The sequence below is a fragment of the Oncorhynchus mykiss genome, chromosome 23, assembly GCF_013265735.2.
Source record: "Oncorhynchus mykiss isolate Arlee chromosome 23, USDA_OmykA_1.1, whole genome shotgun sequence".
Lineage (NCBI taxonomy): Eukaryota > Metazoa > Chordata > Actinopteri > Salmoniformes > Salmonidae > Oncorhynchus > Oncorhynchus mykiss.
In genome coordinates, this window is record NC_048587.1 from 61,822,643 (window position 1) to 61,838,699 (window position 16,057).

At 43.9% G+C, this 16,057-nt stretch overlaps 1 protein-coding gene across 1 annotated transcript in view; it reads left to right on the plus strand.

Moving 5' to 3' along the window:
* The first annotated feature begins 822 nt into the window (after positions 1-822).
* The window catches only part of LOC110516873 (protein eyes shut homolog), a 167,192-nt gene continuing 151,957 nt past the window's right edge, over positions 823-16,057 (plus strand). The window contains exon 1 of the mRNA XM_036960954.1: positions 823-966. Within this exon, the coding sequence (XP_036816849.1) occupies positions 825-966 (142 nt within the window). The 5' untranslated portion in view covers positions 823-824. The remainder of the gene's footprint in view (positions 967-16,057) is intronic.

Below are 16,057 nucleotides of genomic sequence, written 5' to 3' on the forward strand. Positions count from 1 at the left end.
CCCCACCAGGTACCCCAGATGCCTTTACTGGAAGTCCATATGATTGGACCACCATATCCACCACTCTGAGAGGTCAAGGTTCAGCAGGAGTCAACACATCTGTATGGACCCAGCCACCATCCTCCCGACCACCACCAGTTCCTACCCGCCCCTGGCAACTGGCTCCTACCAGTCCCTGGCAACCGGCTCCCTCCAGTCCCTGGCAACCGGCTCCCTCCAGTCCCTGGCAACTGGCTCCCTTCAGTCCCTGGCAACCAAGACCAGTTCCTACCAGTCCCTGGCAACCAAGACCAGTTCCTACCCGTCCCAGGCAACCAAGTCCAGTTCCTCCCCGTCCCTGGCAACCAAAACAAGTTCCTACCAGTCCCTGGCAACCAAGTCCAGTTCCTACCCGTCCCAGGCAACCAAGTCCAGTTCCTACCCGTCCCAGGCAACCAAGTCCAGTTCCTACCAGTCCCAGGCAACCAAGACCAGTTCCTACCAGTCCCAGGCAACCAAGACCAGTTCCTACCCGTCCCAGGCAACCAAGTCCCGTTCCTACCAGTCCCAGGCAACCAAGTCCAGTTCCTACCCGTCCCTGGCAACCAAGTCCAGTTCCTACCAGTCCTTGGCAACCAAGTCCAGAGCCTACCCGTCCCTGGCAACCAGCTCCCACCCGTCCCTGGCAACCAGCGCCTACCCGGCCACTACTGCCAATTCCTACCCGGCCCTGGCAAACAGCCACTACCCGCCCTCGGCCACCACTGCCAGCTCTTACTCGTCCCTGGCAACCAGCTCCTACCCATTCCCCACCACCAGCCCCTACCCAGCCACCAACAGCTCCCATGCAGCCACCACCACCACCAGTCTGCCATGCTGCCCTCTGTCTTAACGGTGGGACCTGCCATGAGCTGCAGAGGCCCAGTGGAGCTTTGTCCTTCTACTGCGACTGCCCCCTACACTTCACTGGACGTTTCTGTGAGAAAGGTAGGTCTATGATTCTGTTACATACTATTTACACTAGGTAGTATACACATAGAATAAAGCAGTGTATTGGCACTAAAAGTGCAACCACTTTGGTGGCATATGCTCCTAAATAAATAATTTTCTGTGCGACCTGGAATTTTAATTTGGGAACACCAGTGCGCCTAGAATTCAAATCACCCAGATAATAATTGTTGTAATGATTAAGCTTCGCTTTACCGCGGCCTCCGAGTGCCACAGAGTCCTCTCTCTCCCTCTGCGGCTGCTTGCTTCCTGTTCTCTGACCACACACACCAAGCCCCGCCTCCTGTCACTCAAGTAGGCAGTACACAGCTCCTCCATGCTGTTTATTCTCTCAGCATGCTGTCAATTTATCCACTCTACCAAAACAAGAATGATGCTGCTTTCCACATTACTTCTACATGTGAATCCAGATGTTTTCTATGTTATACTATTATTTTGTGTATCTTGCTCTGTGCAAAATGCTAATTAGTTAGTTACGGTAGCTAGCGTGTGCCTAGCATAAAGCTAATCGCAAACTAGCTAAATAAATGCTCTAGCTGGGGCAAAGCAAACGTTAGATCTAATACAGGCTGGTACCAGTAGTGATCAGCATATTGTTTGTGCTATGGCATGTTCTGAATCAGGTAGCCTATTATTTAAAATATTTGTCAAAATATAACATCTCTATTAAAATGTGATTAGGGTCCCCTGGGAAACACTGACAAACACTTTGGTTCCTACCCTGTCATAACTCCTACCTGGCTTTTTCATGTGTTTTCATGCCAAATAACACCAACCATAGAATTACAATGTTCATTATATTAAGAGGATTCAAACTGTTTACCCCAGTGTTTTGATCTATATCGCAAGTCAAATCACAATTAGATTTGTTTGCCCATGTCGCCCTAACAACCTGGTAGCTTAAATGGTACCAGTAAATGCAAACGTTTGGTGGGACAGAAAGAAAGAACAAGTGATATTTTCTTCCTGAAAGGAAAATATTTTTTTTTCTTCATGAGATGTGCTTAAAAATGAATTAGGATTCACATAGGCCCAATGTAGACTATGTCTCAATCAATTAAAAATTATGTGGTGCTCCTACATTTTTAAGATAGGAGAACCAGTCCTACAAATTAAAAATGACGTGTTGCTCCTAACTTTTTGAAGATAGGAGAACCAGTGCTACCAATGAAACGTGATAATTCCGAGCCCTTTGTATTGGGCATGCTTTCTATGTGGTATGCTACTGTACTAGTATGGACATTTATCTGGGTTCCTCTGTGAGAAAGGTAGGCTTCTAATACCCTTTTCACACTATCATGCCACTCAAACCGTAGGCCTTCTGTGTTTACTCTAATATCTTCCTTTCACATTGTCCATTCCTGCACGTTTCCAACAACTAAGGTGGTGGATCCGTAACCAAACCAGCACAGTACAGCCTGGCTCGGTTAGGCTCAGCTCATTCATGTGAAGAGGATATACTGTAACTCTCCCAGACCTCCACACTGTCTCAGTAGTTCCCTCTGTAGCCTACAGCCCCTCTTGGGATCACTTCCTCTTTTCAACCAAAGGCCTCAGAGGAATAAAGATTTAATACAAATTGGGAATTAGGATTAAAAATAGTAATCCACGCTGAGTGACTGACACCATGACTGTCCCAAATGGAACCCTATTCCCTACATTGTGGGCCCTGGTCAAGAGTAGTACACTTCATATGGAATAGGGTTCAATTTGGGACGTAGCCCCACAACACCAGTTGAGTGAGTGAGAGAAACAGAGAGAGAGAGACAAACACAGACAGACAGACAGGTTTGGTATTATAAAGGATGTCAATTATTCATAGTGCGTCTAATGAAAGGATCCATACGAGCAGCTTGGCGTTGATCATCCCAAAGCTCGCCCATGATCACCTTTAACCCTCGCTGCAAATAACAGGATGACCTTGCTACTCACATCGCAGATGCCAGATTCTGTGTCTAACCCCCTCCATCACCCCACACCACCCTATTGCCACTCTGAACTCTTTGGATTCTCTGTCTGACCCCTCCACCCCCACCTACTACCACCCTGCTACTCTGAACTCTTTGGATTCTATCGAATTCCTCCATCCCCCCACACCACCCTTCTACCACCCTGCTACTCTGAACTCTTTGGATTCTATCGAATTCCTCCACCCCCCCACACCACCCTACTACCACCCTGCTACTCTGAACTCTTTGGATTCTGTGTCTAACCCCCTCCATCCCCACCTACTACCACCCTGCCACTCTGAACTCTTTGGATTCTATGTCTGACCCCCTCACCTCCCACCTACTACCACCCTGCCACTCTGAACTCTTTGGATTCTATGTCTGACCCCCTCACCTCCCACCTACTACCACCCTGCCACTCTGAACTCTTTGGATTCTGTGTCTGACCCCCTCCATCCCCACCTCCCACCTACTACCACCCTGCCACTCTGAACTCTTTGGATTCTGTGTCTGACCCCCTCCATCCCCACCTCCCACCTACTACCACCCTGCTACTCTGAACTCTTTGGATTCTGTGTCTAACCCCCTCCATCCCCAACTCCCACCTACTACCACCCTGCCAATCTGCACTCTTTGGATTCTGTGTCTGACCCCCTCCATCCCCACCTCCCACCTACTACCACCCTGCTACTCTGAACTCTTTGGATTCTGTGTCTGACCCCCTCCATCCCCACCTCCCACCTACTACCACCCTGCTACTCTGAACTCTTTGGATTCTGTGTCTGACCCCTCAACACACCACCACTACCACCTTGCTACTGCAAACCTTTATCATTTGACAGCAATAGAGAAATTGATACCCTGGAGATATGAGAGAGGGTGGAGGGGAAGGGCAGAGTTTCCCCCTCTCAGCTAGAGAGAGAGAAATCAGAATTCTAATGATACCTGACATCTCCCTGGCTGTAGGTGCTATCTAGAACCAAAAATGGTTATTCGGTTGTTCCCATAGGAGAACCCTTTGACGAACCCATTTTGGTTCCAGGTTGAACCCTTTGGGTTCCATGTAGAGCCCTTTCCACAGAGGGTTTTACATGGAACCCAAAAGAGTACTATCGGGAACCAAAAAGTGTTAGCTTATGGGCTACAGCCACAGAACCCTTTTGGAAGCCTTTTTTGTAAGAGTGAACAGGTCTCTCTGGTCTTCCCTGGCTAGCACACATACTGGCTACTGACTAGAGCTGTCTACTGTCTTACTACACATACTGGCTACTGACTAGAGCTGTCTACTGTCTTACTACACATACTGGCTACTGACTAGAGCTGTCTACTGTCTTACTACACATACTGGCTACTGGCTAGAGCTGTCTACTGTCTTACTACACATACTGGTTACTGACTAGAGCTGTCTACTGTCTTACTACACATACTGGCTACTGACTAGAGCTGTCTACTGTCTTACTACACATACTGGCTACTGACTAGAGCTGTCTACTGTCTTACTACACATACTGGCTACTGACTAGAGCTGTCTACTGTCTTACTACACATACTGGTTACTGACTAGAGCTGTCTACTGTCTTACTACACATACTGGCTACTGACTAGAGCTGTCTACTGTCTTACTACACATACTGGTAACTGACTAGAGCGGTCTACTGTCTTACTACACATACTGGCTACTGACTAGAGCTGTCTACTGTCTTACTACACATACTGACTAGAGCTGTCTACTGTCTTACTACACATACTGGCTACTGACTAGAGCTGTCTACTGTCTTACTACACATACTGGCTACTGACTAGAGCTGTCTACTGTCTTACGACACATACTGGTTACTGACTAGAGCTGTCTACTGTCTTACTACACATACTGGCTACTGACTAGAGCTGTCTACTGTCTTACTACACATACTGGTTACTGACTAGAGCTGTCTACTGTCTTACTACACATACTGACTACTGACTAGAGCTGTCTACTGTCTTACTACACATACTGGTTACTGACTAGAGCTGTCTACTGTCTTACTACACATACTGGCTACTGACTAGAGCTGTCTACTGTCTTACTACACATACTGGCTACTGACTAGAGCTGTCTACTGTCTTACTACACATACTGGTAACTGACTAGAGATGTCTACTGTCTTACTACACATACTGGCTACTGACTAGAGCTGTCTACTGTCTTACTACACATACTGGCTACTGACTAGAGCTGTCTACTGTCTTACTACACATACTGGCTACTGACTAGAGCTGTCTACTGTCTTACTACACATACTGGTAACTGACTAGAGCTGTCTACTGTCTTACTACACATACTGGCTACTGACTAGAGCTGTCTACTGTCTTACTACACATACTGACTACTGACTAGAGCTGTCTACTGTCTTACTACACATACTGACTAGAGCTGTCTACTGTCTTACTACACATACTGGCTACTGACTAGAGCTGTCTACTGTCTTACTACACATACTGACTAGAGCTGTCTACTGTCTTACTACACATACTGGCTACTGACTAGAGCTGTCTACTGTCTTACTACACATACTGGCTACTGACTAGAGCTGTCTACTGTCTTACTACACATACTGGCTACTGACTAGAGCTGTCTACTGTCTTACTACACATACTGGCTACTGACTAGAGCTGTCTACTGTCTTACTACACATACTGGCTACTGACTAGAGCTGTCTACTGTCTTACTACACATACTGACTAGAGCTGTCTACTGTCTTACTACATATACTGACTAGAGCTGTCTACTGTCTCACTACACATACTGGTAACTGACTAGAGCTGTCTACTGTCTTACTACACATACTGACTACTGACTAGAGCTGTCTACTGTCTTACTACACATACTGACTACTGACTAGAGCTGTCTACTGTCTTACTACACATACTGACTAGAGCTGTCTACTGTCTTACTACACATACTGACTATAGCTGTCTACTGTCTTACTACACATACTGGTTACTGACTAGAGCTGTCTACTGTCTTACTACACATACTGGCTACTGACTAGAGCTGTCTACTGTCTTACTACACATACTGGCTACTGACTAGAGCTGTCTACTGTCTTACTACACATACTGGTAACTGACTAGAGATGTCTACTGTCTTACTACACATACTGGCTACTGACTAGAGCTGTCTACTGTCTTACTACACATACTGGCTACTGACTAGAGCTGTCTACTGTCTTACTACACATACTGGCTACTGACTAGAGCTGTCTACTGTCTTACTACACATACTGGTAACTGACTAGAGCTGTCTACTGTCTTACTACACATACTGACTAGAGCTGTCTACTGTCTTACTACACATACTGACTAGAGCTGTCTACTGTCTTACTACACATACTGACTATAGCTGTCTACTGTCTTACTACACATACTGACTAGAGCTGTCTACTGTCTTACTACACATACTGACTAGAGCTGTCTACTGTCTTACTACACATACTGGCTACTGACTAGAGCTGTCTACTGTCTTACTACACATACTGGCTACTGACTAGAGCTGTCTACTGTCTTACTACACATACTGGCTACTGACTAGAGCTGTCTACTGTCTTACTACACATACTGGCTACTGACTAGAGCTGTCTACTGTCTTACTACACATACTGGCTACTGACTAGAGCTGTCTACTGTCTTACTACACATACTGACTAGAGCTGTCTACTGTCTTACTACATATACTGACTAGAGCTGTCTACTGTCTCACTACACATACTGGTAACTGACTAGAGCTGTCTACTGTCTTACTACACATACTGACTACTGACTAGAGCTGTCTACTGTCTTACTACACATACTGACTACTGACTAGAGCTGTCTACTGTCTTACTACACATACTGACTAGAGCTGTCTACTGTCTTACTACACATACTGACTATAGCTGTCTACTGTCTTACTACACATACTGACTAGAGCTGTCTACTGTCTTACTACACATACTGACTACTGACTAGAGCTGTCTACTGTCTTACTACACATACTGACTAGAGCTGTCTACTGTCTTACTACACATACTGACTAGAGCTGTCTACTGTCTTACTACACATACTGACTATAGCTGTCTACTGTCTTACTACACATACTGACTAGAGCTGTCTACTGTCTTACTACACATACTGACTAGAGCTGTCTACTGTCTTACTACACATACTGGCTACTGACTAGAGCTGTCTACTGTCTTACTACACATACTGACTAGAGCTGTCTACTGTCTTACTACACATACTGGCTACTGACTAGAGCTGTCTACTGTCTTACTACACATACTGACTAGAGCTGTCTACTGTCTTACTACACATACTGACTAGAGCTGTCTACTGTCTTACTACACATACTGGCTACTGACTAGAGCTGTCTACTGTCTTACTACACATACTGGCTACTGACTAGAGCTGTCTACTGTCTTACTACACATACTGGCTACTGACTAGAGCTGTCTACTGTCTTACTACACATACTGACTAGAGCTGTCTACTGTCTTACTACACATAATGGCTACTGACTAGAGCTGTCTACTGTCTTACTACACATACTGGTTACTGACTAGAGCTGTCTACTGTCTTACTACACATACTGGTTACTGACTAGAGCTGTCTACTGTCTTACTACACATACTGGTTACTGACTAGAGCTGTCTACTGTCTTACTACACATACTGGCTACTGACTAGAGCTGTCTACTGTCTTACTACACATACTGGCTACTGACTAGAGCTGTCTACTGTCTTACTACACATACTGGTTACTGACTAGAGCTGTCTACTGTCTTACTACACATACTGGTTACTGACTAGAGCTGTCTACTGTCTTACTACACATACTGGCTACTGACTAGAGCTGTCTACTGTCTTACTACACATACTGGCTACTGACTAGAGCTGTCTACTGTCTTACTACACATACTGGCTACTGACTAGAGCTGTCTACTGTCTTACTACACATACTGGTTACTGACTAGAGCTGTCTACTGTCTTACTACACATACTGGCTACTGACTAGAGCTGTCTACTGTCTTACTACACATACTGGCTACTGACTAGAGCTGTCTACTGTCTTACTACACATACTGGCTACTGACTAGAGCTGTCTACTGTCTTACTACACATACTGGCTACTGACTAGAGCTGTCTACTGTCTTACTACACATACTGGCTACTGACTAGAGCTGTCTACTGTCTTACTACACATACTGGCTACTGACTAGAGCTGTCTACTGTCTTACTACACATACTGGTTACTGACTAGAGCTGTCTACTGTCTTACTACACATACTGGCTACTGACTAGAGCTGTCTACTGTCTTACTACACATACTGGTTACTGACTAGAGCTGTCTACTGTCTTACTACACATACTGGTTACTGACTAGAGCTGTCTACTGTCTTACTACACATACTGGCTACTGACTAGAGCTGTCTACTGTCTTACTACACATACTGGCTACTGACTAGAGCTGTCTACTGTCTTACTACACATACTGGCTACTGACTAGAGCTGTCTACTGTCTTACTACACATACTGGTTACTGACTAGAGCTGTCTACTGTCTTACTACACATACTGGCTACTGACTAGAGCTGTCTACTGTCTTACTACACATACTGGCTACTGACTAGAGCTGTCTACTGTCTTACTACACATACTGGCTACTGACTAGAGCTGTCTACTGTCTTACTACACATACTGGCTACTGACTAGAGCTGTCTACTGTCTTACTACACATACTGGCTACTGACTAGAGCTGTCTACTGTCTTACTACACATACTGGCTACTGACTAGAGCCACTGTCCTATGAGCAGGGTTGGGTCAATACCATTTACATTTCAGTCAATTCAAAAAGTTCCCTCACATTCCAGTTCTCTTTAATGCTTTTCCATGAGGAAAAATTGGAATTGGAATTTGGTTTACTTTCTGTATTGACTCGAATTGAAATGGAATTGACCCGAATGCTGCTTCCGAGGCATATACACATGCTAGGGTACTGAGTAGGGTTAGTACTATAGAAATGTAATTACTAGAACAGTACGCCACATTCAAGTCAACATGTACACATGCTAGGGTACTGAGTAGGGTTAGTACTATAGAAATGTAATTACTAGAACAGTACGCCACATTCAAGTCAACATGTGCACATGCTAGGGTACTGAGTATGGTTAGTACTATAGAAATGTAATTACTAGAACGGTACGCCACATTCAAGTCAACATGTGCACATGCTAGGGTACTGAGTAGGGTTAGTACTATAGAAATGTAATTACTAGAACGGTACGCCACATTCAAGTCAACATGTACACATGCTAGGGTATTGAGTATGGTTAGTACTATAGAAATATAATTACTAGAACAGTACGTCACATTCAAGTCAACATGTACACATGCTAAGGTATTGAGTAGGGTTAGTACTATAGAAATGTAATTACTAGAACGGTACGCCACATTCAAGTCAACATTTCTGTCACTTGTGGACCGGCAGCCGTATTGACTATACCCATGAGGGGGCTTATGGGTAATCCCAAGGTAATAGAGATACGCCGAGACTCCGATTTTTCACTTTCAAATGTCTTTCAAACAAAAACAAATGATTGCACTGTTAAACAAACCATACAACTCTATGCACAAGACCCACTTTTAACAATTTCCTCTGAAAATCTACTTGAAGAACAGTGCAGATGAAAAGTTTGGTAACAGAATGACGGTTTGTGTTGTTGGTGCCCTCATTCTATTACCAAACTTTGCATATCCGATTTGTTACCGTGGAATTACCCTTATCCATTCTAGTAATAATTATATTTCTATGGCTTCTGAGGCTCACAGCCTCACACACATGCTGGGGTTGACTGGGGCTCCCACTGACCCTGTGGTTAGTAGGTATTAAACACATGCTGGGGTTGACTGGGGCTCCCACTGACCCTGTGGTTAGTAGGTATTAAACACATGCTGGGGTTGACTGGGACTCCCACTGACCCTGTGGTTAGTAGGTATTAAACACATGCTGGGGTTGACTGGGGCTCCCACTGACCCTGTGGTTAGTAGGTATAAAACACATGCTGGGGTTGACTGGGGCTCCCACTGACCCTGTGGTTAGTAGGTATTAAACACATGCTGGGGTTGACTGGGGCTCCCACTGACCCTGTGGTTAGTAGGTATAAAACACATGCTGGGGTTGACTGGGGCTCCCACTGACCCTGTGGTTAGTAGGTATTAAACACATGCTGGGGTTGACTGGGGTTCCCACTGACCCTGTGGTTAGTAGGTATAAAACACATGCTGGGGTTGACTGGGGCTCCCACTGACCCTGTGGTTAGTAGGTATTAAACACATGCTGGGGTTGACTGGGGCTCCCACTGACCCTGTGGTTAGTAGGTATAAAACACATGCTGGGGTTGACTGGGGCTCCCACTGACCCTGTGGTTAGTAGGTATTAAACACATGCTGGGGTTGACTGGGGCTCCCACTGACCCTGTGGTTAGTAGGTATAAAACACATGCTGGGGTTGACTGGGGCTCCCACTGACCCTGTGGTTAGTAGGTATAAAGCACATGCTGGGGTTGACTGGGGCTCCCACTGACCCTGTGGTTAGTAGGTATAAAACACATGCTGGGGTTGACTGGGGCTCCCACTGACCCTGTGGTTAGTAGGTTTAAAGCACATGCTGGGGTTGACTGGGGTTCCCACTGACCCTGTGGTTAGTAGGTATTAAACACATGCTGGGGTTGACTGGGGCTCCCACTGACCCTGTGGTTAGTAGGTATAAAACACATGCTGGGGTTGACTGGGGCTCCCACTGACCCTGTGGTTAGTAGGTATTAAACACATGCTGGGGTTGACTGGGGCTCCCACTGACCCTGTGGTTAGTAGGTATTAAACACATGCTGGGGTTGACTGGGACTCCCACTGACCCTGTGGTTAGTAGGTATTAAACACATGCTGGGGTTGACTGGGGCTCCCACTGACCCTGTGGTTAGTAGGTATAAAACACATGCTGGGGTTGACTGGGGCTCCCACTGACCCTGTGGTTAGTAGGTATAAAGCACATGCTGGGGTTGACTGGGGCTCCCACTGACCCTGTGGTTAGTAGGTATAAAACACATGCTGGGGTTGACTGGGGTTCCCACTGACCCTGTGGTTAGTAGGTATAAAACACATGCTGGGGTTGACTGGGGCTCCCACTGACCCTGTGGTTAGTAGGTATAAAACACATGCTGGGGTTGACTGGGGCTCCCACTGACCCTGTGGTTAGTAGGTATTAAACACATGCTGGGGTTGACTGGGGCTCCCACTGACCCTGTGGTTAGTAGGTATAAAACACATGCTGGGGTTGACTGGGGCTCCCACTGACCCTGTGGTTAGTAGGTATAAAACACATGCTGGGGTTGACTGGGGCTCCCACTGACCCTGTGGTTAGTAGGTATAAAACACATGCTGGGGTTGACTGGGGCTCCCACTGTTCCTGTGGACTAAATACGGATCACAACTAAATACTGATCACAACTAAATACTGATCACGACTAAATACTGATCACAACTAAATACTGATCACAACTAAATACTGATCACAACTAAATACTGATCACGACTAAATACTGATCACGACTAAATACTGATCACGACTAAATACTGATCACGACTAAATACTGATCACGACTAAATACTGATCACAACTAAATACTGATCACGACTAAATACTGATCACAACTAAATACTGATCACGACTAAATACTGATCACGACTAAATACTGATCACGACTAAATACTGATCACGACTAAATACTGATCACAACTAAATACTGATCACGACGAAATACTGATCACGACTAAATACTGATCACGACTAAATACTGATCACGACTAAATACTGATCACAACTAAATACTGATCACGACTAAATACGGATCTCGACTAAATACATTTTGAATCAGTTAAACATGTGCTACATTAGAGATACATAATTAAATATGTCTAATATAATGTTATAATCTGTATCATAAGATATTGTAAATGTAATAACGTGTTATACCTGTTGGCAAAGTGTTGCCACAATGTGTTGTTAGATGGCCAGGGATCACTTGAAAAAGGGATGTTAATCTCAATGTGTCTCTGTGTGTTAGATGGCCAGGGATCACTTGAAAAAGGGATGTTAATCTCAATGTGTCTCTGTGTGTTAGATGGCCAGGGATCACTTGAAAAAGGGATGTTCATCTCAATGTGTCTCTGTGTGTTAGATGGCCAGGGATCACTTGAAAAAGAGATGTTCATCTCAATGTGTCTCTGTGTGTTGTTAGATGGCCAGGGATCACTTGAAAAAGAGATGTTAATCTCAATGTGTCTCTGTGTGTTGTTAGATGGCCAGGGATCACTTGAAAAAGAGATGTTAATCTCAATGTGTCTCTGTGTGTTAGATGGCCAGGGATCACTTGAAAAAGAGATGTTAATCTCAATGTGTCTCTGTGTGTTAGATGGCCAGGGATCACTTGAAAAAGAGATGTTAATCTCAATGTGTCTCTGTGTGTTAGATGGCCAGGGATCACTTGAAAAAGAGATGTTCATCTCAATGTGTCTTTTCTGGTTAAATAAAGGACAAATAAAATATATGCTTTACTGCAAGACCGTTGTATCCAGATTAAGGGCTGTGATATTCCTGATGTTCATCCTGATGTTATCCTCTATTGTGCTAATAGCCTTTTCATTGTATTCCTATCTTCTACATCAGCTGATTGAACACGTTGTTCTACTGGTGTCAATAAGTCAATGTTCAGCTGCTGAGCTAATTTGCTGAGTCATAAGTTAATGTACCTCTATCGATGCGAGATCAGACATTTTGGCGCATATGGGCTGTGTCTGAAATAGCACCCTATGCACTCTATACAGTGCACTACTTTTGACCAGGGCGCATAGGGCTCTGGTCAGAAATAGCGCACTATATAGGGAATAGGGTGCCATTTCAGACACAGTCATGCACTGAGTTGAATTCATTAATCATCCTAGATATTTTTCTCATTCCTTTGGTACCAAATAAAACTGAGTATCATTGCACTTTGAGCAAGAGTATTTGGAATTAATTATTGTTCTCTCAAGACCACACCAGTTTATCATTTTATGAATATAAATTATTCTAAATATCTAACCACGTCTTTTCAAAAACAGAGATTTCATTAATTTTTAATTTTTGTTCCTATTTTTGTATTAAAATTGAAAACATGAATTTTATACATGAGTGAAGCCAAGTGAAGTTGTCATGTTCTTTTTGCAACTTTATAGAATGGATGTAAAAACCAATTATTAATGGATGTTAGATGGTAAAGGAATGGACGTTAGATGGTAATGGATGTTAGATGGTAATGGATGTTAGATGGTAAAGGAATGGACGTTAGATGGTAATGGATGTTAGATGGTAATGGATGTTAGATGGTAAAGGAATGGACGTTAGATGGTAATGGATGTTAGATGGTAATGGATGTTAGATGGTAAAGGATGTTAGATGGTAATGGATGTTAGATGGTAATGGATGTTAGATGGTAAGGGATGTTAGATGGTAAAGGATGTTAGATGGTAAGGGATGTTAGATGGTAAAGGATGTTAGATGGTAATGGATGTTAGATGGTAATGAATGTTAGATGGTAAAGGATGTTAGATGGTAATGGATGTTAGATGGTAATGAATGTTAGATGGTAAAGGATGTTAGATGGTAATGGATGTTAGATGGTAATGGATGTTATATAGTAAAGGATGTTAGATGGTAAGGGATGTTAGATGGTAAAGGATGTTAGATGGTAATGGATGTTAGATGGTAATGGATGTTAGATGGTAAGGGATGTTAGATGGTAAAGGATGTTAGATGGTAAGGGATGTTAGATGGTAAGGGATGTTAGATGGTAAAGGATGTTAGATGGTAAAGGATGTTGGATGGTAATGGATGTTAGATGGTAATGGATGTTATATAGTAAAGGATGTTAGATGGTAATGGATGTTAGATGGTAAAGGATGTTAGATGTAATGTATGTTAGATGGTAATGGAATGGATGTTAGATGGTAAAGGAATGGATGTTAGATGGTAAAGGATGTTAGATGGTAATGGAATGGATGTTAGATGGTAATGGATGTTAGATGGTAAAGGAATGGATGTTAGATGGTAATGGATGTTAGATGGTAAAGGATGTTAGATGGTAAAGGATGTTAGATGGTAATGGAATGGATGTTAGATGGTAATGGATGTTAGATGGTAAAGGAATGGATGTTAGATGGTAAAGGATGTTAGATGGTAATGGATGTTAGATGGTAAAGGATGTTAGATGGTAATGGATGTTATATGGTAAAGGATGTTAGATGTAATGGATGTTAGATGGTAAAGGAATGGATGTTAGATGGTAATGGATGTTAGATGGTAATGGATGTTAGATGGTAATGGATGTTAGATGGTAAAGGCATGGATGTTAGATGGTAATGGATGTTATATGGTAAAGGCTGTTAGATGTAATGGATGTTAGATGGTAAAGGAATGGATGTTAGATGGTAATGGATGTTAGATGGTAATGGATGTTAGATGGTAAAGGATGTTATATAGTAAAGGATGTTATATAGTAAAGGATGTTAGATGGTAATGGATGTTAGATGGTAATGGATGTTATATAGTATAGTAATGGATGTTAGATTAAAGGTATAAATAATAAAAAAGAGTGCCTGAAAGGTCAGAATGTTCATTTTGCAGAGATCAATAACTGTCTTCAGGTGACAAACTGATTAGGTTTCTGTGTTATCAGGGAGACATATGAGGTGCAGGTTATCTGCTAGAGTGCAGGGCCCATATTCATAAAGCATCTCTGAGTAGGAGTGCTGATCTAGGATCAGTTCTGCCTTTTAGATAATAATAAGTAAGATTACATGGACAGGGGGGACCTGATCCTAGATCAGCACTCCTTCTCTGAAACACTTTATGAATACGGGCGACAGTAATTGACTGGGTGACTTCTATCTCACACTCATCAGACTCACTCATAACACACACACACACACACACACACACACACACACACACACACACACACACACACACACACACACACACACACACACACACACACACACAAGGTGACAGTAGTTATGTGGGATGTGGCTGTTCAAACCAGTCATATGAGTCAGTTGTAGGAGCAGACAGTCAGAACCGTGCACTAGGCCTATCTATCAGTATAGGCAGGTCAGCTACCAGACAGACAGTCAGAACCATGCACTAGGCCTATATATCAGTATAGGCAGGTCAGCTACCAGACAGACAGTCAGAACCATGCACTAGGCCTATCTATCAGTATAGGCAGGTCAGACACCAGACAGACAGTCAGAACCATGCACTGGGCCTATCTATCAGTATAGGCAGGTCAGACACCAGACAGACAGTCAGAACTGTGCACTAGGCCTATCTATCAGTATAGGCAGGTCAGCCACCAAGCAGACAGTCAGAACCATGCACTAGGCCTATCTATCAGTATAGGCAGGTCAGACACCAGACAGACAGTCAGAACCATGCACTGGGCCTATCTATCAGTATAGGCAGGTCAGACACCAGACAGACAGTCAGAACCATGCACTAGGCCTATCTATCAGTATAGGCAGGTCAGACACCAGACAGACAGTCAGAACCATGCACTGGGCCTATCTATCAGTATAGGCAGGTCAGACACCAGACAGACAGTCAGAACTGTGCACTAGGCCTATATATCAGTATAGGCAGGTCAGCCACCAGGCAAACAATCAGAACCGTGCACTAGGCCTATCTATCAGTATAGGTCATCCACCAGACATCCTATCTATCGGCAATCAAAAATGGTATCTCACAATGCAATTCTGTATCTTGAAATTTCTTGGCTTGCAATGTCTCGCGACTTCGGGTAAAGCAGGGCCTATCATCAATGAATAGGCTAGGACATTCTACAAGCAACCGACCGAAGACTGAACACACACTCGCTTCATTAGTGTAGACAGGGAGTAAAAGGCATAGTTAGAGGTTTTACTCTCGTCAAATGATGTCCAAAATCAGCCTTTAAGACCTAAGCTTGTCTGCCTTCCCACCTCTGGGACAACGACTCCCATTGTTAGGGC